This window comes from Electrophorus electricus, chromosome 15, assembly GCF_013358815.1.
Source record: "Electrophorus electricus isolate fEleEle1 chromosome 15, fEleEle1.pri, whole genome shotgun sequence".
NCBI lineage: Eukaryota > Metazoa > Chordata > Actinopteri > Gymnotiformes > Gymnotidae > Electrophorus > Electrophorus electricus.
The window spans coordinates 9,888,702-9,911,269 of record NC_049549.1 but is presented as its reverse complement, the minus strand read 5'-3'; the positions used below and the strand labels follow the sequence as shown (position 1 = coordinate 9,911,269).

Sequence of the window (22,568 nt, the reverse complement as noted above, 5' to 3'; positions counted from 1 at the left end):
TTCACCGTCGAGTTTCCTTCTCTGAACTAGGTCACTCACGCAGAGAAGTGAAGTCGAGTTTCAGGTTGCTGGGTGTTGCTAGTTTGCGCCTAGAAACCACCAGCGGGCGGTGCGAGTGTGAGAGCCCCCTCTACACCACAGCGCTTTCTCTTCTCCCCTTGTTCGTGGAAACGTGAGGCTGTAGTGAATCCCTGTCCGTCTTACTGCCGCCCCGTGCCGGTGCCCCCAGTCGTCTGAGAGTCGGTCTGAGTGAGTCGCCGAAGTGTATTTGATTTGTAGCTGTTAACGCCTTTTACCGGTTTGCTTTTTACCCTGTCTCAACTACCACGGCCCCGACTATGGCGGCGAGTGCGAAGCGAAAACAGGAGGAGAAACACCTGAAGATGCTCAGAGAAATGACGAGTTTACCTCCCAACCGAAAGTGCTTTGACTGTGATCAACGCGGCCCAACCTATGCCAACATGACGGTCGGATCTTTCGTCTGTACCTCCTGCTCAGGCATTCTGTAAGTAGCTAGCTAGAAGTAGCTAAATAGCTAGCCAACTAGGAGAGCGAACAGTCGTTACTGGCGTAGCCGTGTAAGATAGCTAGCGATGCCCTTTTTGTTCATTTAACGGGAGAGATTTATGTATTTCATCTGTGCGCATATTTGACCAAGTAACTTGCACTGGGCAATTTGCCAACTATTCTGAACGCTATCGTCTACATTTTTGTGCATGGCAAGGGTGGGTGGGGGTGGGGGTTGGTTGACTGCCAGTTGGTTAGCTAGCGGTTAGCATACGATAATCCGTTACCTAGCTACTGAACCGTTGGTTTGAGCGGAGGCTCGCGTCCCCGTTATCTTCATACATTCAACAGGGACGAACAACCAGCTAGCTACATAGTTAGCTACCTACTTCATTCAATCAAACAACAGTATGGAAAGTGGCTGTCTTGCTTAGTCGCTCACTTCATCTTAAGAACACGCTCCCTGTCAAAAGATCATTCTACGAATTAACGTTAACTTCTGTTTCTAGGCTAATTTATTTGGTAAAATGACGTTAGCTAGAAAGGCCTCTGAGTGTAGCCACATGGACTCCACGGTTAACGTTAAATGAGAGACTGGCTGACTTATTGAACGCATGCTAGCCAGCTAAAGTTAGTTAACTGGCTAGTTAACTAACTGATTTAATCTGGATTGTGAAAAACTACTATCTGGCCCATGTTCACGTGTTGGCGACCCATTTGGGAGTGTACGCCAAGTCATACCGATCACAAACTGTTGCACGTTCTATTGAACTAGCTAGTTGGCAAGCTGTTAAATAGCAGTCGTGCTTTTGACATGTCGCTAGCAAGTTGGGTCATATTTTGTCTTAAAGTCTAAGACGGTATCCTAATAACGTTTGCATCAAAACCTCCGCCATAAAACTAACCGTTAAGTATTTCCTGGAAACTGACTTGGGATAGGCTTTTGCCTTGTAGTTGTTAGCATACTATTCTAGCTAGCTAGTAAGCCAGCAATAGTTGACGGTTAGTTGATGAATATTCATACTGTCATACTAACATGCATACTATCAGCATGTTTGACTGCGTAGTCTATAATTCGTGGGGTTATTTCGGTGTATTGAAATGTATGTAGCTAGAATGCTAACTAGTTAACGTAGCTGTGATGTAAATGATAGCGATGTCACGACGATGCTCCGCTGTCTTTACGTAACTGGTCAGCTTTAGGTCCAAAGTTTTGATATTGCCCTCAAACGCGGATTCAGATTGGAATACGATAGCTCAGCGCTTAGGTTATTAAAGAAACTATACTTCTTCTGACCTATTCCCAGAAAGTGGATTCCTGTCCGCAAGATGTGCGGTAGAGACCAGTAGAAAAACGCATCATGGCAGGGCGATTGTACTTTTGTGATTAAAGGGCTATTGGTTCTCAATAAGTTTTTGACTATCAGAGGCTATAATGCTTAATAAATGTATGGAGAAAGTTCGAACATATTTGCATAATGTTTAAGAAAATGATAAGCTGAACTTCACCCTTTTAATGTTCCCTCATCAGTCTAAGTTTAAATTTACCCATCACTGTAGCTGTTGGTCTGTTATGCACCAAGAACATTTTTCTTGGTTACAACTTAATGAGTATGTTATTACCTCTTCAAACGTAGCATGTGAATTTCATTAATCCAGACTCTTTGTTCACAAACTTCATAAATCTGTGGTATCTAGAAGTTTCTATAAATTTCTTTACACTTGTTATGAAATCACAGAACTATTACAGTACACATATGAATCCCTAACAATTTGAAGGGGTTCTGCTTGCTTTAGGTTTGGTTAAGGACAGCTGTGATTTATTTCACCAGTTGTATTCATATGCACCTTTAATAGTATGAACAATTAGATGCCCTGATTTCTGAGATCTAATTGGGTTTAATTCCAGTTTGACCCCCTTTCACAGTCCATCAGTATCATTATTTTAAGTACATTCTGATAGGATCACTCTTGTGAAGATGGAAAAATTTAAATGTGAAATAATAATGACAGCCAAATTACGTAGGGATGGTTTATTCAGTTCTTGGCCTGTTTCAAAATGTAACTTGTACTTAAGCCCTGCTTATGTATTTCCATGTTTATGTTTTAGGAAGGAAATTGATTTTGCTTTCTGCAAAATTTTATTGATTCTCTTAATTGGGCAAGCTGCAACAGAACTGACTCCATCTCTGGCATTAACCTGTCTGGGGAAAACGGAACAGTCTGTCTGATAAACCCACAGTGGGAGAGTAAATTGGGACAAACGGTAATTGTCAGTCGCAGTGTCATCTGGCCTGGGCTAATGTTGCACAACAGTGTTCCAGGTATTAGGATGATCAAAGCCAATCTAGTGCTGTAAGCCATGTTTTTCAGTCCTTCCGTGACACCATGTTCAGGTAAGTAAACACCCTGCGCATTCTAATGCACTGCTGGGTTGTTGCAAATATTGATCTTCTACATAAAGACCTTCGAAGTTGCATTTTCATTGGCTGTTCAATGAGGCAGTTCTGGATGTCACTGTTTGACAGTGAATTCTTCCAAGTAATGCAGGCAGATCTTCTACTGCAGAGTAAATCTGAAACAATTGCAGCCTTATGACTTGTTAGACTGAAGTGAGCCTTTCATCACTATTTACTCAGTAATTTTTAATAATTAGCTTACTGAAGAGGAAGAGGGAAAGGAAGACAGGGAAGCACAGACATAAACCTGCAGGATATTTTCATAGTCTTTTACAATGGTTGCATAATGGCTAACATATGGGATTTGTAATACCTGCTTACATAATGATGATGATAATATAAGCATTAATGGACAGTGATGGTGTTTGTTCTGAATAAACGAGGGGAAAATATTTTTACGAAAGTTAATACAACAGGAATTAGGTTAGTTAAGTTCATGTAGGTTCATCTTAAATTAGGGGTGGAGTTGTCACTTGGCTTAATGAGTAAGCTTGTCCTTTTCTCCTCTGTGTGTTTGAACTCAGAGTGACGTACTGTGTACTATGTGGAGTTGGTGAGGTGGACGTGAGTGGAGTGGGTTTTCTTCTTTGGGCGTTTTGGTTATTATGGTTTGATTGGTCAATGAGGTGTATGAAGTTTTTAAGTCTGACGCATTAAATGAAATTTCAAGAGAAACAAAACGAGCCTAAGTCTCATAATGTAAACATTTATCTTAAATAATAAAAATTAAATATATTTTTAAATTCTCCCCTTTAGTCATCTTTGTAGTCAGCTGATTCTTTTTTATTATGAGTTTGAAAATTTGTTTGTTTTGTTTAGGTTTTTCAGACTTGGGTTTCAGGTTTTTGTGTGTGGGTGGGTCTTCTAGAAGATGTACTATAAGCATCTTGAGTTTACTATAAGCAGCTTGCTACCTAACTGACAACATAAGCAGTTGATTTGTTTTATAGATTTGTTTATTTGGGAAAAACTTTAGCATAGCATTAGAACTGATTAAATCAAAATATTTTACCTTTTTAAATGCTTTTTATATATATATATATCCAATTTAATAAACAGTTTTAATAGGCTACTACATTTGGCTCTAAATTAGCACCACAAATGTGACTCTTTGAGAGTGGCTGCAGGTCTGCATTGTCTTTGTCTTTGAAGTGCTCTCTTATGCTGGAGGCTGGGTTGTCAAATTCCAGAGCTCAATGGCCATACTGCACAGTACAGGAGTGTGTTGCTTGCTCTAACACACCTAATTCAACCCAGGAGCTATTTGCCAAGTACTCTGTTCTCATTCTAGTGTATAAGATCAGAGAAGCCAGCATGCATTGTGCTGTGAGACCTGTGAGAATAGCCCTGCTTTATAGTACAGCTGGTGGTCTTGATTTAATGCTGGCAGTTGAGCAGTGCCGCTATTTGTCTAAGTTGGGAGATGTCTCTAGTCGGGATCCATGTCTGTGCAGTAGAGACTGTGCAGTGTGGCTCTCCCAGCAGAGTGACAGCTCTGTACTCAGCGAGGTTGAGGGAGATAATGGAGTTCTTTCAGAAGCTGGACTGACTGCTTTGGCATCTGTGCCACAGTGGCCGTGCTTTGGGGCACTTCAGGTAGCCTGACAGTGCAGATGGCCTTGAGAACCCCTCCTCAGGTCAGCAGGCAGGCATGGCCTTGTGCATGAATTTTGGCGATTGGGAGTTGTACAGGTTTCAGGAATATCAAGTCAGGATGCAAGTGTTGCTGGTAGGTTCAGGCCAAAAGTAGAATGCATGACTTTTGAAATCCTGTAATTGCAGTACCACTCCCATTACACATTCTTTCACATGCTCATTTGCTCCGCAAAATGCAAGCAGGGGACAATATGGAGACATTTAGAATGAGGCATGGTTGCAAGACTTGACTCCTGTATTTTCCTGCTTCATCCGACATCGTTCACACCACAGGTTTCTACTGATTGTCACAACATGCTTGAAAATGTTATGGCCAGGCGCAACTGGTTCAGACATTGTCTCTGAACTAGAAGTGGGATGTGTGTCAAAAAGTATATAACAGTATAATTAAAGGTTTGAACAGTTACTGTACTTTACTGTACTGTACCATTACCACCATATCAGTATTGCTTAAAAAAATCTTTTCAAATGTGTGAACTAGGGATGATCCTTGCAATAATAAAACTGAATAAATGTTTTAAAACTTCTATAAGGAAATTAGATATTTTCTGCTAAAGTTAAATTCACATACACAATTGTCATACATTGCTACTAAATAGCAAGACAGAGGCAACCTTTGAGAAACTTTCTGTAACCCTAAGATGACCCTTAGACTGTAGCTAAGCATTAGCAGCATCCAGTATATCTTCTCGGAGGAGTTGTCGAGTTGTTAAGCAAATCGTATGTTATTGCATTGCGGCAATGTGTGCAATGGGTTGTTCACTTTATTTTGTGGAGTGTCAAAGGTAAGAAACACATGCTACATTTCTATTTTCAGTAAAGTATAGGTGTTAGGTCAGTGATATTTAAGCTTCATCCGCTTTACTGGAGCAGCTACTCTGAACCTCTCATGCTGCTCAAGTGCTAGTGACAGGTGCAGGGACAGATTTCACAAATTATCTGGAACAAAAAGTCCAGGGCTCCAGTCCTGTGTGCACTCAACTTTACCCTTCTATGCCCAGCTGTCCATTTTATTTAAATTATAGTGTTTCATGAACCACGCATCATGCGTGATCTGTTTCTGATCGTGTCTCCATGCTAGGTCAGACCGTCATATGCCTCATGGCTTATTTGCTCATTTTATTCATTTGAGTCCCCTGAATGAGCTATCTTGATCATGCCTGTGACCTGCCTTTATACTTAAAGCATCTGTGAGCTTTGCTGTACAGACCCGCTGTTCTTTTATTCAGTTACAACTCCTGTAGCCACTCACCATCCTACATCTGCGCTCAGAAGGGAGGGGGCAGTGTCAAGGCGCAGGAAAAGCCATATGTTATTCTTTCTCATCATGAACCATGTCGCGAGCGACCCCGATTCTTAAGCACGCGTCCAGCATCCTGCATGCCCCACGCTTTGTCTCAGCCATAGGTTCCACCCCTCTCGTGGGAATTGTTCTGATGCACATGTTTTTAACCCATTCCGGAGCAGGGTCCCGCCGGCGTGCTTTGAAGTTTTTTGAGAGTTTTGTTTATGATGCAAGAATGCCAGGGAGCTTGACAATAACAGTCGATTTCCAGAAGTGCACTGATAATTCTACAATCGTGGGGGTGGGCAGTGCGCTGCATGATCTCAGCAGGGAGGTAACCCTCTGTTTACCAAGCCTCATGGCCCAAAGAGGCCACAAGACTGTACTTGTCTGATCCTGCCCTGCACCTTCACTCCCTCATACCACAGATACAAATGTATGTTATAAGCTTGTGAAAGTCATAACAGGAAGGGAATGTTGTCCTTAATCAGGATTCCCTATTTACATTTATGGCATTTGGCAGATACTTTGATCAACTTGCACATTTATAAATGTGACCGTGCACATGCTCCTTGGGAACCTCACCCATGACTTTATAGTACTATATAGATAAACCATATGAGAAACCATATATGTATTGTGGTAAGGATTTGAAGCCATCTGAAGTGCTGGCTCAACGGAGTCATTGATCTCACTGTGTTTGTTTTTGCAATGTTCTGTTTCTCATTTACTACAAATGATGCAGGCATGTTCCAATACGAAAATCTTACTAATCAGTATAATTTCCATACCTGCTGATGTTTTCATTTAATTAATTTAAGTGCATATATGGATGAAAAATAATGCAATAAAAATTCATTTTTTAAAATTAATATCTACACTTTGTGGCCATTATATTAGTTAAACCTACTCTATGACTGTACCTTACCGCCCTTTACAATTATCTTATTGTTACATTTGTTTTCATTTGTGATTATTTTCACTAATGTGGTTGTTTATGGTAAAGTGAATGTGTGTTGTGTGTAATATCCTGTAATGTGTTCAGTGCTCTTCCTCTGGCCTTAGGTAAGATTTAATTAGATGTGTTGGGCAAAATGCTCCATGCTTTGTCGATCACTGCTCAGAAACTGAGTGATGGATAATATTAGAAAGATCGATGTGATGAGCTCTTGTGGTTTTCTGAGAGAAAAAGAGAAGAGGTCAAGTAGCACTGTTTGCACGTGTGTGCACGTGAGTGTGGGAGCATACAGGAAGTGTGTCGCCTTGTGCTGCATCAGCAGCATGTGGTGTGCATATGCAACAGGAAGTGGAAACAGCAGGACAGGACGTCAAAGCTGGACTCTCACCTCAGAGTCTCGAATGTAGCAAGCAACTATAGGTGACCTTTAGGCACACGCGTGTGTGTGTGTGTGTTGAGAGCTCCTTTTCTGCTAGCACAAATTAGTCACTCGAAGTGGGTTCTGCTCTATTTTGCATTGTCTTGCAGTGACTGACTTTTTTCAAAAATGATTGCCACTGTGCATACTACAGTTATAGTTGTTATAACTGTTACTCAGTGTTGCTGTTAGGCTAACTTGGAGCTAACCTCGGGTTACTATAATGGAGCTTTGAATTGACAGACAGAAATTTTGATTGTTTAGAGCTGCACTGATTTGAATCTGGTTAGCTCACTAATGATTTAATCCAAGTCTGTTAAATTCACTGGAATCTGTAGGAATAAATTGCTTGCATTGGCATTATGTCTTAGTAGCAAACCACTGTGGTATCTATGAAAGGCCTAAGACCTCTACAGCATCCACTGCACACAGTCTTTGTTCCTTGTGAGGTGGGGTCAGTTACTGTGTAAACACATTCCATATGTGGGTGGGTTTCTCTGTTACCCCCAGTCATTTCCTACAGAATATTCCTGTGAGAACTTCCTAGTTAGAAAAAAACATGACTTCATTTTACTTTTTAAAGGTTTTTTTTGTTTGTTTGTTTTTTTAGTCCCTCGTTGAAAAATAAACAATTAGCTAAGCTTTGCACTGGTAACAATTTTTTTTTTTAATGATGTAGAGAAGTTATATATGCAACTTGATTGCAATAGACACTTGTCCACTGTTTTCAGAATCAGACCATTTGGGCCCCCCCCCCCCCCCCCCCCCACTGCTTTTTGTAGCCCAGTTTACATCCAAGACACTAATGGCTGCAATTATGTGTTTTTATACAGTCCCCTAGCTCTAAATTAGCTGTTTCTGATAGCGAGGATTAAATGTGAGGGCATGAGTGATAGAGAGAGTGAGAAAGTCAGCGTGTGTATCCATTGCACATGGAAAGGCCATGCCACCTGAACTCCTACAGGTTCTGCTAGGTTCCTTGATGAAATCAGCCTAGATTTGTTGCTAGGTAATGTCCCTTAGCTGATGGAACGTGTTAATATGCTGTATGTGTGATAGAGGGAGATGTTGGCGACATCATGGTCATACCTTTGATTTCCACAGCACAGAACTACTTTTTTTTTTTTAAAGTGTAATCATGAAATTTTATCAGATGATTGTCTTACAAATAATTGTCGTTTAACAGTTTGTATTTTTTCTCAATTATTGTACTATACTATAATACGCACATGATCCTTGTGATGAATGTCAATTTATTGAACAGTGAACGTAGGGTGGGAAAACAGGATAAATTAATTTGTATTACCTAACAGAACAAAAACGTGGTTTAAGTAAATTAATGGAAAAGACATTTGAATTTCCAAGACCAGGCTCCACATAAGTTAGCAGCTGTCCGTGGTGTGGATTTTGCTGGCACCTTTGTGCATAAGCAGTTTTCAGATTGCTTAATTCTATAATGACCATAGCAGGCCTAGCTTCTTGCCAGTTTTCATGTGTGCCTTGGGTCCAGAGCTGGGCTCTCTATGCAACCCAGTGCATCTCACACTCCTATGTTTGTCTCTCTGAAGTAAGTGCTTGGAGAAAGACGTACAGACTGAGACCCACTTTCCCTTTCATCTGCTGAGAACGTGTGTGCATCGTGCACATCACCATCATTTTATCGGCATGGCAGTAATATCAGTATAATTACAGAAATAAATTTTAAATTGCAAAAATTAGAACTAGTCCAGTGATCTGTAAAGGCAGTGTGATGTGCTCTTCTGCCTTTAAGTAACAAGTGTGATTCGGCAAGGTTGCTGAAAGCTGCAGTTCCTTCTCTGTCTTTGTTCCTGTTTATCTGTATTCAGCAAAGAAAAATGTGAAAAATCTCCTTCTTTACACGCTCTCCTACTGTTTCGGTTTGGCTGTTTTACATCTTTTTCAACAACTGACACTGAATATAATCCATTCTGTATTAAAAATGTATTTTATTTAGGATGGGCTTTGTTCGATGGTTTGGCTTGCCAAACAGGTCGCTGACCGGTACAGACACCAATGCACACAGTGAAACGAATGTGTTCTCACATCGACTGACACATCGATGGTGGTAATTCACCCTCCTACTCCTGTGCACGTCTTTGGGTCCCAGCTGTCAAACTAAAGCGCTCACCTTTGCTAACATTTACTCAACCTGGCCCCCGGCAGTGAGAAAGTGTTCTTGAACACTGTTCCATGTTTTGACTTCATTCAAATATGAGCAGCTCTAAGCACATAGCTGCCTACCTGTGTTTTTAATGCGCTTGTCTATTGACTGTGTGCGTGCTAGGAATCATAGTTGGATCCTTAGGTAATAGGCTAATTGCTGCGCTGCTCTCTATTGCATGTCATTGTGACGCTACTGAATGTGTAAATTGACACCTACTAAACAGTATCTGGAGTGGGCAGCACTGTAGGTCCCAGACAAGGATTTGGTTAAGTGCTCTGTGATGACTAGAGACAGAGATGTACGTTTGGGCAGGGCTGATCCACGATGCTCTGGGATGATGGGTTCATGGGGCCAGGATCTGTGGTGAGAGAATGTGATTTGTATGTAATAGACAAACTGACAAAAGTGGCCTTTTCCTTCGGCTCTCTCTCGGTCCCTTCCATTTCTCTTCCTTCTGCTCTCGTCCTCTTGAGTGGCAGCGGTACAGCTTAGCATTTTTATGTTCTAATGTGGCAGAAAAGCAGCCAACAAAGAGTTTCTGACTTTGTTGATGAGTCTGTGTGTTGAATGAGAACAGGTCAAACAGTAAACCGAGGGCATGCTGCTGAAGGATGGCTTCCCAGCAGAGGCTCCAAGAGCCCAGGTGTTCCCGAAGGCCTTGCTTCAGGGTGGTGAGATCCAGAGCAGCAACTGCGCCCAGTACGCCTGGACCAGAGCCTATGTATACCATATAGCCAAACCCCAGTCAGAGTGCAGGACAGTACGCACACCGTGCTGGTAGTGGTGTTTTATTAGCATAATTAAGTTTTAAATTCACTTCTGTTGGTGCTGTTACTGCTTGGTATGCTTCAAGTGCCTTTAGAGTCTTTTTAGTCTGCATGTGATGGCTCCAAAACTCTTATCTGCATGGGCAGGCAGTGAAAGGTTCACCCACTGTCTGAGCGCCAGTACCGAGTCTTAAGGCGCGTCCTTCCTTTCTTTCGAGGGGCGGTGGCTCGAACGGAGCTGCAGTCGAGGCACGAATGCTGCGAGATAGCGTGCGGGGTGTGACCAGTGCTTGCAGGCAGGTGGGGGCTGGTTCATTCACGAGTCTGTAGGCAAATGTAGTTAGATTAAGTCTGCTGCAGTCAAGGGAAGGAAAGGAGAGGGGCATGAATCATCTGGAGCGGTGTGGGAGAGCCGGAGAGGAGATCGTGCGACTGCATTCTGAATCAGCTGCAAGCGCCTGGCGGAATGTACAAAGAGATCTGCCAAGAGCGAGTCACAGAAGTCCAGCCGTGAGCTATGCAGTCGATTGGCCTCTCTGGAAAGAAACGGCCAGATCCTCCTGGCAATCTACATGGGAAACGTGCAGGTCTAGGCCATGCTAGCCACGTGAGCAGAGAATGACAGCTGCTTGCCCAAGACTGCACTCAGCGTTTTAGATATTTTAGGACATTGTCATCCGTCTTCAAAAGAAATCCGATCACGCTTTGGGCAGGCGTTTTTAGGAATATGTAACAGCTGTGTCTTTCAGTTATTTGTGTTTAGGTGATGGGCCTCTGTCCATGATGTCAGCTCCACAGCTTATCATGTCAACATCTTAGTGTCTGAGGGAGAGAAGGATGAGATCAGTGTCTGTGGCTATAGAGAGGAACACGGCAATGGCTCTAAGCATGAGAATTTGTGGATTCTCTCCATATTATTTAATTTGGAGCAAGTGTTAGCGGTGATGCTAACACTAGTGAGGGTGGACAGAAGAACATGCTTTTCTGGGATATCCTGGGCACTGACCACCTATCTCCATACCGGCTCCCTAACAAACCACAGAAAAACTAAGTATCATGATCCATATCGTTTCATGTCTTCAGTTATTGTACATTTTTAATGTCTGGTGACACTATCTAAGCCTCTGTAAGATGTCCGTTGAAGTGCTGCACACTGCTGCTGTCCAGATCGTCTGAGTGCATAGCCAGCAGGCTTGGACATGCCTGCCCCAGGGCCCTGTGCTCCGCACCCAAGCCCAGGCGCACTGGCAACAGGCAAGCAACATGAATAATTTAGCACCTGGTCTAGTCTTACACAGGCAGGCCTCTGTTGCTGTCCCTCAGACTCTCCCACAGAAACGCAGTTTGCAAGGCTTTTTCCTCCCCAGCCTGACCACCAGAGTCCTCACACAGCAATGATTACCGGGGAGGAGTGTTGAATAGTCCGTGTATCCATGTGTCCTTTGTGTTTATTACCTTTTATGTATTTGATGCTTTGTATAGCACTCAATACCACTACTTCTAAAAAAGCAAACTGGGACAGTAAGTTTGGGTGCCAGGAGATTCACCAACATCATGCATACACACTTAGCTCACTAGTTTGGGGTCAGCTGGAACGTAAGTGCACCTGCCAAAATATATTTGGCAAAGATCTGTATTGTCTTCTCAAAATCTAACCTGATACCTAACCCGTTGGCCACATAATCTACTGACACCTGAGCGGTTCTTTTATCTTCACAGGCAGGCACACATGCATGCATGCCCACACACACACACACCCCAAAGGCAAGGTCATGGCCAGATGAATGTATGAAAATGAATTGCTTGAGCTACACAAACAGACACACACACACACACACACACACACACACACACACACACACACACACACACACACACACAGACCCAGAGGTGCCTGGCAGTCTAACTTTGTTGTCCTTGTCCCAGATTTATAAACCATAAGCAAATAACTCACATTTCTATGTCCTGAAAGAACAGGGTCTGCAGTTAATATAGTACACACAGACACTGCCACTAAATATAGTGCATACACATGCGTTCATGCACACGGGGACTGCTGCTAATCCAATACAAGGAGCTGAAAAAGTGTAACACTTCCCTGATCAAATTAACCCCTGCTCTCATCCTCCATGGCCCTCATTTCTGCTTCTCTCCCCTTCCCTGCTCTTCCTGTTTATATATGTTGTAGTTACAATAATAACAGTAACAACAGTATGCTTTATATTGCTAAGTATTTATTTATTGCTTAAGTTAGTACTGTTTGTGTATGATGAGCAATGAACAAAGAAGAAATGGAGCCTCTGGGGATTCTGCAATTAAGCAGTGTTCATCGGTGTGGTACAGCAAGGATGTGTGTGTGTGTGTGTGTGTGTGTGTGTGAGCAAGAGAGGGAGGGAGGGAGAGAGAGAGAGCGAGCGAGCATACTCCTTAGTGTGTTTTAACATGCTCAAAATAACACTCAGTCCTTTCTTGGACTGGCTAATGCTGCTATAATGAAAAGGGTAGCAGTAACAGGTCTGGTAAAGGCCTGACATTCTGACATTTGTTTGCATTTCCTTTTTTACACAGTCCTTAACTTTTAAGATAAAACAGATTTTGTAATGAGTTGTTTTCATTCCAGACTATGACAGGGCAGTTGAATTTAGCACAGATGGCACTTGTTTGGCCTATGTCAACTGGTAGACAATATGAAATCAAGCGATCATGATATTTTCCATTCTCTTGACAAAGATATGATATGATGTAAATCTTTTCGAGGTAAAATATTACATGCATTTTTTCTGACTCCAGTCAAAGCAACAAGGGAAAATGATCATACAAACCAACCAAGCACATAGAAACCATACGTAACTGTTGAATTCTAAACTTTAATTGGCTATGTCTAAAATATTTTGCACCTTTTGCTGAAATTTGGCAACTATAGCCTTAATTTTTCCATTATGTGACTAAGTGACAACTTTCCAGAACTCTTAGCATTTCTTTGTAGCGTGACATGAGGGCAGCTGATGGTGTTTGTTTTTTTGGTACTGAAACATACAGTGTATGTTTGACACACATCTCAAAGTCTCTGTCTCTCCCTCCTTTCTCTAGACGAGGCCTGAATCCTCCCCACAGAGTGAAGTCCATCTCCATGACAACCTTCACGCAACAGGAAATAGAATTTTTACAGAAGCATGGGAATGAGGTAATAATATGTGACCAAAATAACATTACTATCAAAAGTGATGTCAGCACCTGTCTGGGCTTTGGGGAAGGTGTGTCAATGTGGATTATGCTTTTATGTGTTCAGAGATCTGGTTCAGATCAGCGTTTTTGAATAAGGCTAAATTCAGCCTAAGATGAATGTGGTTTGTTTGAAAGAGCATTTGGGTATATGAAGGTTCTTATCTTAATCTAACAGATTATTTATGCAGTGTTTGCATTTTTTGATAATGCATAATCTAATCGAACATATGTTGACAAGAATTATTAGTATGTTAATAATTGTCTACAGTCAGATAAATTTCAAGAATTGCATACTGTTTAGAAATTATTTGAATAGCACTGCACTTGACTAGTGTAACACTACGGAAAGTTTGTCTCTACTATTATCACAAGATTGAGACACTTCAGTAAAGCTGGATGGTCAGGAGTTGGAGTATATTACACTGACCCTTAACACCAGCACTCAAGTCTTGTTACCACAGCCTCTGTTTTGTCTGTCTTGATTTATTGTAATCACTAGATAAAAATGAAAGGACATGCATTAATTCTTGATCTCCTGGGAACTTCTCATGTTTATCTTTTTTTAAAACTATTATTCCCTAGACAATAATGATGCCATGATTATTATAATAATAATAATAATTATTATTATTATTATTATATACACACACACACTACATTTTTACTGTGATAAATATAACTTTTCTAAAACCCTAAATGCATTTTCATCCACTCGAGGGCAACAGAAGAAAATGACAAAAGGCATAGAAACCACACAAAACTGTGAACTTTAATCATCTACGTCTGACATCATTTCCAAAAGTACTGCTAAGAAATAAAAATGCAGCCAACAGAAAAGAAGCTAATAGAGGGCTTTAAAAGCTTGTTACTGTTTTCTAGCTCGTGCTGAAGAGCTCAGGGCAGACGGTGCATCCCTACCGGCATGACTCCACCCCATTAGAGCTCAGCGCTTTCCGGTAGCCTGATATTCCATGTCAGAGTATGAATATGTCTAATAGCTTTATGCAAAATGGCAACAGTAATAAAACTGGAATTTGCGTAGTGACATGGCTTGCCATGACCCAAGGCTTACTTGGAATACTGCCAAGATCGCATTTGGGGTTGGAATATAACTGCGCATACATTGGGACACCTTCATAAAACCATGAACCCAGGCACTCCTAGATCTCAGGGGCGGGGGGAATTTCTCTTTTAATGTGTAGGATGTGGGCTGCAGTGCATCGATTTGCTGTGATGCTTCCTTGCACTTAGTTCTCTACCTCTACTCTGTTTGTACCCCTCCTACCTTTTATTTATTGGCATCTAAATTTACAGAGTTGCATACAAAATTTGTTTCAGTAGCAGTCAGTGTGTACATTTACGTGTACATTTACATGCACATTTACGGCATTTAGCAGACGCTTTTATCCAGAGCGGCTAACAAAAAGTGCTTTGTCATTTACTCATAGAATACATCCTAGCTAGTACAGTTAGTTAGAGTTCGAGATACCACTGAACTAGAATACTGCTGAAATATTGAGGTATGCTTCAATGCTGCAAAATACATAAAAGCTATCTCAGACAACGATAAGTGCAATAAACAATAAGTAATAAACAATAAGGTTGTTAATCAACAAAGGTGCAGTCAACATCAGTGTAATAAACAATACCCTACAATAAGTACTAGTTTCAGTTAGTCAACATAGGAGCAAGGTCAGTGGTCATTTAAATAATCCACAAATAGATGGGTCTACAGTCTGCGTTTGAAGACTACAAGGGACTCTGCTGTCCGGACAGCAATTGGAAATTCATTCCACCCTCTAGCAGCCAGGACAGAGAATAGTCTCGATGCTTGTCTTCCATGGTGTTTCAAGCCGAGCCGTACTTGAGGTTCGAAGTACTCGGGGTACAGATTAGTACTTGGACCACTGACATCGTGCATGGAGGGGCCGGTCCACTTTTGGCTTCGAAGGCAAGCATCAATCTGATGCGCGCAGCTACTGGAAGCCAATGAATGGAGCACAGCAGTGGAGTGATGCGTGAACTTCAGGAGATTGAAGACCAGCCGTGCTGCTGCATTCTGGACAAGTTGTAGAGGTTTGATGGCTCTTAGAGGAAGACCAGCGAGTTGCAGTAGTCTAGCTTTGAGATCGCAAGAGGCTGCACAAGCACCTGGGTATCTTCCTGCGTGAGAAAGGGCTGAATCCTTCGTACGTTACAAAGGAGAAATCTGCAAGACTGGGTCAGATTTGAAACATGAGTTGAGTGCGACAACTGGTTGTTAAGCTACCACGAGCAGTGTAGGTAAGTTACTGTGGAAACCTATGGAAGGGGTTATAAGTGTAAAATAAAAATGACATTTCTGTCACAGCTGATTTAGTCCACCGTGAGAAGCATGAAAGTTAGGACTGTGTATAGCAGTCAGGGGCTGAGAAGGCCATTTCAGATGGGGTGCTGATGCTCAGCCGTCGGACTTCACCTCCTCTCTGCCTGCTCTCGGGATACAACACTGCTTTCTTCCTGTTTTCTCTTTGCCTTTTTCTGTCAGTTTTGTTTGTCGTTTTTTTTATTCCTTTACCTCCTTTTGTACCTTCTTTTCCACTCTTTCCCTTGTTCCTCCAAACTCTCTGCATTCTGTGACTTCCCCTGTGTCCACAAGTGAGGAAGTTTATATGCAAGGTCACACTGGAAATTGTACTGCATACCTTCACATAACTTAACACCTGCCATTTTTTTCCTACTGAAAAACGCTTGTTAATTGTAACTGTAAATGCAGTGTATTGTATGGCAAACATATTTCTAGAATTGTGGCCACAAGCTTTTTAATTTTGGCTGCGAGACTCCATTGGCTTAGTGACTCGAGAGTGGCCAGTGGAGACTTTCATATTTGTCCACCTCTAGTTATACATTTTATTTACTTAAAAAGAACATTTTGTGTCTAATTGGTCAACAAATCTCGCTCTTTCTTTCCTCCCCCAGTCTTGTTCCATCCCTGCCTCCAGTCACAACTCTGTACTCCTTCAGTTCATGTGGACACACACGAGCTAAAACCAGCCTGCAGTCTCCATGGGGAATTTAATCAGCTGGGTGGGTCACTCAGCTAGTGACATTGAGACACCACCTCCACATTCAGACAGTAACTCCAGATAGAGCACCTCCACATTCAGACAGCGCCTCCGTCTTGAGCTTTCCCCTTTTCAGTGATCTTCCCGAGGCGAATCAAGGCCTTTAAGCAGCAGGTCAGCCACTGAAATAAAAAATGGCTTCTTGCCTCTGCATCCGGAATTCTGCTAGTTTGAATGCGCCTGAGTCTGAGGCTGTTAAAATAACTGGTTATGTAGCGTGCTCTCCTTGCAGAGTTCTATGCGTGTTTTTGCCCTGTGCAGTGCTTTCTAAACACTGTGGAATGGTAATTTTGGTCTGCTGCTGATTTGCATAGTTAATAGCGATATCCCAGTGTTTTAAAAATGTTGCATGTCTGTGCGATTTCTGAGTGTGGCTTTAAATACACTGAACATGTGTAAAAAGTGGCAGTGGGACTCTATGTGGGTGTCAGCATTGTTATGATTGAGTTGAGCCATTAAGTGTGTATGGTTTTGCAGATGTTGACATAATACGATCTGGCGGGTGTCTGTATTTAACATGTTTTTGTTGTTTTGTGTAAGAATGAATGGGCCCTGCATAGACCTTTGTTTTCCTTCTTCTAACTTGATTTTACCATCAGAAGCTCTCACTGTACCAGTTTCTTTCTTTACTTATTCATTTGCTTGCACACGTGTGCAGAGAGAGACAGACACACACACACACACACAAACATACTTGCTTTCCAGTGTTTCACACATACATTCCACCGTGCTGCACCCTCACCATAAACACTCTTTATCTTTACCTCTCTCTCCTTTCTCTTGTCCAGTGTGTGAGAGTCTGCTGCTGGGCCTCATTGAGAAACTGAATTCTGGTCTAAGATTAGATTTGTCTCCTGTTTATGGTTGTATTTCCCACCCTCCCAGAACAGTTGTCTTCTTCCAGGATGGACTAAATTGCAGTCTCTGTTCCCATTGTAAATGGCATTTATCAAACTCCACAGTATTCCAGAGTGGGTCAAATTTTACTGGTCTTTCTCTAAGCAGCAAAGTATTTTAAAAATACATAGATCTTGATAATGATCAATTATGTTAAATAGCACAAAAAAAAAGTCAATATGCATTTATTCTAACAGTCATGTATCATACTATCATAAATAAAATGTTGAATGATATACAACACTGAACACTGTTAGGAATGCATTAATTTAATAAGGCTTAATTGGAGAGAAAAGTAAGTTAGAAAGGTATAAATTAACAGGCCTCTCTAACGTCCTCTATCAGAGCCACTTCATTTGGATTTCAGCCATTTTCTTTATGAGATGATGCAGTCTCATTACACTTTACATATTGCATGCCTACTGGCAAGCTTGTCCACGCCCTCAGACAAGACATAAGTACTGGAGGCTGGGAAGAATTTGTTCAATTTTGTAGCAGATGCTGTTCTGCACTGTGTTCTGCACTTTGTATGCTCTTCCAACGATAAAACCACAAATAATTCAATGGTTGAAATGTATTTTTTTTACCTTTGCTCCCTCCACTGTTCCAATTATTTTAATGTGTAAATGGCACTTCATGGAGGACTGCTACAAAAGCTGTGTGCAGTTTGATTCTGCATTCAGCAACTCTTACTCCTAAAGGATGGCAGTTCCAGCATTGTGTAGCGTAGGTTCACAGTTTGTAAGTATGCATTATTTGTGGATTTGTGATGTTTAAAGCAAACAAAATAGCTACTATGAGTGTTCAAGTGTGGAGTTGTTGGCATAGTCCCAGTGCTCAGCTGTAGGCTTCTCTGCACACAAATTGTCCAGAAATATGATTTTTCTTTTTTTTCCCCCGATCATTAGCTGTCAAAGTGTTCAAGTTTAGAGGTGGATTCATGATTGTAATGCTGTAATGTTATAGTTGCAGTCCACATAGCTAAACTAGTTGTTTAATGCTGGTATTTTTACACGTGTATTGTACCAAGGTCTGCCTGCCTACAGAGACCTTCGTGTCTGTTTCAGCCATTTTCTTTGTGACAAGATGATGTGATCTCGTAACATTTTTTCATATTGTCCACCTACCAGCACTTGGCTAACCTGCTAGCTATGTTTCTAATGCCACCAGTATTTTTACATATGTATTATATCAGGTTCTGCAGACATGCCGAGAACTGCATGTTTGTTCGTGAGACAGTGAACATCTTGGAAACCACCGGACACTGTAATCATGTCTAACATTTCAAACACACCGGTGTTTACAGCTCCTCAAGAGAGAATGCTGTAAGATGGATGGAACGTGTAGGGGTGGAACCGCTTTGGCAGTTGACCAGTCAGAATATAGTGTTCAAGCTAAGTTATGAGGGTGGGGGTGGGTTAAAGGCTCTGTTTCAGACATGGGGTGATGAGATGTGCGGTATGAGAAAAATAATGTGTTTTTGGGACATTGAAGCATCTATTCTAGTAGACCCCAAAAATACAATTATGAACATTGAAGATGTGCATAATGGGTCCCCTTTAAGCCTACTTCATGTAACACATCAACAGTATATAAGCTTAATGTAGATAATGTGTTGACTGAACATTTTCAAGATATTTGGATAGTGTATTCATATGCTTCAGTGTTGTTTGCCATAATCCTACCATCAACATCATTGCAACAAATGCCGCTCCATTCTCCTGTCAGCATTGTTTTCCATGGCAACACTACATGCGCATTCGTTTGTATTTGTATGTAACCAAAACCCTGTGTTTATCATTTGCCCTCACTAATTATGATCCTAAGCTGTTCTTGTTCACCTCACCCGCAACTCATCAAGGCTACACTTTAAAAAGGATGAATCTTCACATGCATGAAAGACTGGCTTGGGTTCATACATTGAGTTAAAGTCTTGTATTCCTAATTGCAAATCTCTTGTGTTCTTGGTATTTTGTTTCTGCATTTCTCATTACTGAGACTTGTTTTGAGTGTATTGGTCTGATCGCTTGTATTTTGATCCTTGAATTGTCCCACTTGTGAGCGCTGTTTGGTGGAGTAAACTTGAGATTGCATCCAAACTCTACTCTGATTCATTCAAGACAGTCACAGATGCTCTGTTGAGAATTTATCAATCATATACAATACACAAAATGGAAGTTTTGGTAAAATATATATACATACACACAGTGATGTGAAAGTGTTTGCCCCCTTCCTGATAGCTTTTTTTTTTTTTTTGCATGTTTCACACTTAAATGTTTCACATCATCAAACATTTAAATATCAGACAAAAATAACAAGTAAAAACAAAATGCAGTTTTTAAATGAAGGTTTTTGAGTTCCTTCAAAAACCATGTGCAAGTGTACCTAGATGAATTGATGCTGTTTTGAAGGCAAAGGGTGGTCACACCAAATCTTGATTTGATTTAAATTTCTCGTCTGTTCATTCACTGCATTTTGTGAATTGCTGAAAATAAACTTAACACTTCCTTTTTAATTTACAGCATTTTTTCCGACCTGCCTAAAACTTTTGCGTGTGTGTGTGTGTGTGTGTGTGTGTGTGTGTGTGTGTGTGTGTGTGTAAATATATAAAAATGAAGTGCATGAAAACAGTAAATTCCCAATAATGTATTACGTTGTTATTACATCATTGGGAAATGATTACAATATTCACCAGCACTGGGCTTATTCTGGGTGGAGTGATTTAACTCTGTGGTTCATTCGCACATCCATCAGCCTTTCTCCTTGCTTACAGATCGTCGGTGACGTCTGTTGTAAAGATTTTTTTTCTCTCTCTCTCCTTTGCAGGCCTGTAAACAGATATGGTTGGGCCTTTACGATGACAGGACCTCGGTCATCCCAGACTTCAGGGAGCCCCAGAAAGTAAAGGAGTTCCTCCAGGAGAAGTATGAGAAGAAGCGATGGTGAGGCACTGGCATTTTCTGCACATGAATCCTGGTTAACAATGACGTGCCTCCAGGTTAGACAGCTTTGACAGGGTCGTCATCCCTCCCCCCAGGTATGTTCCCCCAGAGCAGGCTAAGGTCGTAGCCTCTGTCCACGCTTCTATTTCTGGTTCGTCTGCCAGCAGCACTAGCAGCACTCCAGAAGTTCGGCCCCTCAAAACCCTGCTGGGAGAATCGGCCCCTGCCCTTCACCTCAGCAGGAACACCCCTAGCCAGGTAACCCGCACACCTCCATGTGCTGGCTTCATTGGGTGATTACACAATCCACCTGCTCATTATATGAGACGTACTAGATGGGGCATTAGATAAGGGATTTGTGTAATGTGGAGCATGTTAGATATGTAACTGTTTCGGATCAATTTGATACTCTTTGTACCAGTATGCATGATTGTTATTCACAACAGAACATTTCTCTAGTTTCTGTTTTCCTGATTACCTGTTCTCACTAAAGAGTGTTTTGTAAATGTTCTTTGTCCTTCCTTGTTCACTGTAGTTTCTCTTGCTTTGTCTAAAAAGTTTTCTTTTTTGCTTGCATGTTTTGTCTCTCTCAGTCCCCTGTAGTGTCACGTACTCAGTTGACTCAGCAGGACAGAAAATTTGATCTGCTCAGTGAGTTGGGTGGAGATATCTTTGCAGCTCCACCCTCCCAGGCTACAGGCAATGCAAACTTTGCCAACTTTGCACATTTCAATAGTCATCCAGGTAAGATATGTGCCCACATGTTCACAAAATACATCCACTACCTCTCTCAGTCTCACGCACGTACACAACTTGCAGAATACATTTCTGTACTCATAAGACACACTCACAAACCCATTTGGGATGTTGGGATGATTTAAAAGATAATGGTTGGTTTCAGCTAAGAACACGGCAGCCGTTTTATTTTTTCAGTATTGGAGGACTGGTCTTAATACAGTTGCTATGGTTACTAAAATCGTTAAGGAATGAAGTTGCTAGTGGATGTTGCATATCCCCGAAGGATAATGGCACCACAGTTTAGCTCTTAAAAACTCCTTAATTCTCCTGCCAGTGCAGTGCTACATATTTCTTATTGTTTCACACTTTTTCTAACCCTCTGGGAGAATGATGGAGCCTATGTAGTGTGAGTGCATGCGTACGCGCGCGTGTTCACCTCAAGGCCTTTAGCGTGTCCTTTTCGTCAGTCGTTGGTTCACCACACGTTCATGGTGCACACTGCTCTCATTGCCTTCCATTACTTTTTCCTTGTTTTGTCATCCTGTATATATTGGACATCAGTTTCACTGGCCTCTCCATTTCACTTCAGCCGGTTCCTGCCACGAGACCTGGAGTCTCTGCCGAAGCCTTCTGGGCTTTTTGAAGTGCAATTGGGTTTAGGCGAAACCCTGTGATGTCCATGCCATTGTGTTGCGACCATTTCTCACTCCTCATACCACACTGGTGTTGTGTTTTTTTGTTGTTGTTGTTGCATCCAGCAGCACAGAATGCTAACGCTAGTGCAGACTTTGCAAATTTCGATGCGTTTGGGAGTTCTGCTGCTGCTGCCGCTGCTCAGAGTGCTGCCTTCCCCTCAGCACAAGCCCAATTTCAGTCTGCACAAAAAGGTACAACACACACACACACACACACACACACACGCTCTTTCTCTCTCTCTCTCTCTCTCTCTCTCTCTCTCTCGCTCTCTCCCCGTTCCTAGTAGCTCAACAGTTTCAGCCTGCACAAACATGTACAACACACAGACACACACGGCATTAGAAAAAACAGCCCTTCAAGTACTATTTCAGCACCATTTTAGCCTGCACACACTGTGCTCCCATTAGCTCTGTGGATTTTCATTACACCTTCTCATGCTTTTATCAGCCACAACGCTGCACCATTAAACACATGTGCACGCGTTTGTGTGTGCGTGCGCGCACCTGGGTGTGTCTTGCCTTACCCTTATCTCATTGTTCCCATGTTCTTCCTTGATTACATCAGTCGTTTATAAAATGGTGTCTCATTGCCTTTACGTATCCGTATGACTTTCTTTAATTAACAAATCAATTTGTCCACTCTGGTTCGACCATGAGACTCATTAACTTTTGTGGGCGTGGTCTAGGCACCTTTTCACTCTCTGATTGGCTGAATCATCTGGCTGTCACTCT

General features: G+C 41.8%; 1 protein-coding gene across 4 annotated transcripts in view; it reads left to right on the top strand.

Moving 5' to 3' along the window:
- The first annotated feature begins 97 nt into the window (after positions 1–97).
- Positions 98–22,568, top strand: part of agfg1a (ArfGAP with FG repeats 1a) — a 29,311-nt gene continuing 6,840 nt past the window's right edge. For 2 of the 4 annotated variants that reach the window (XM_027016850.2, XM_027016849.2), the window contains exons 1-5: positions 98–505; positions 13,326–13,419; positions 20,288–20,403; positions 20,499–20,661; positions 20,997–21,147. In XM_027016850.2, coding sequence (XP_026872651.2) covers positions 339–505; positions 13,326–13,419; positions 20,288–20,403; positions 20,499–20,661; positions 20,997–21,147 — 691 coding nt within the window. In that variant the 5' untranslated portion in view covers positions 98–338. Of the gene's footprint in view, positions 506–13,325; positions 13,420–20,287; positions 20,404–20,498; positions 20,662–20,996; positions 21,148–21,899; positions 22,029–22,568 lie in introns of all 4 variants that reach the window. The other 2 variants (XM_027016847.2, XM_027016848.2) reach the window with 2 other exon arrangements.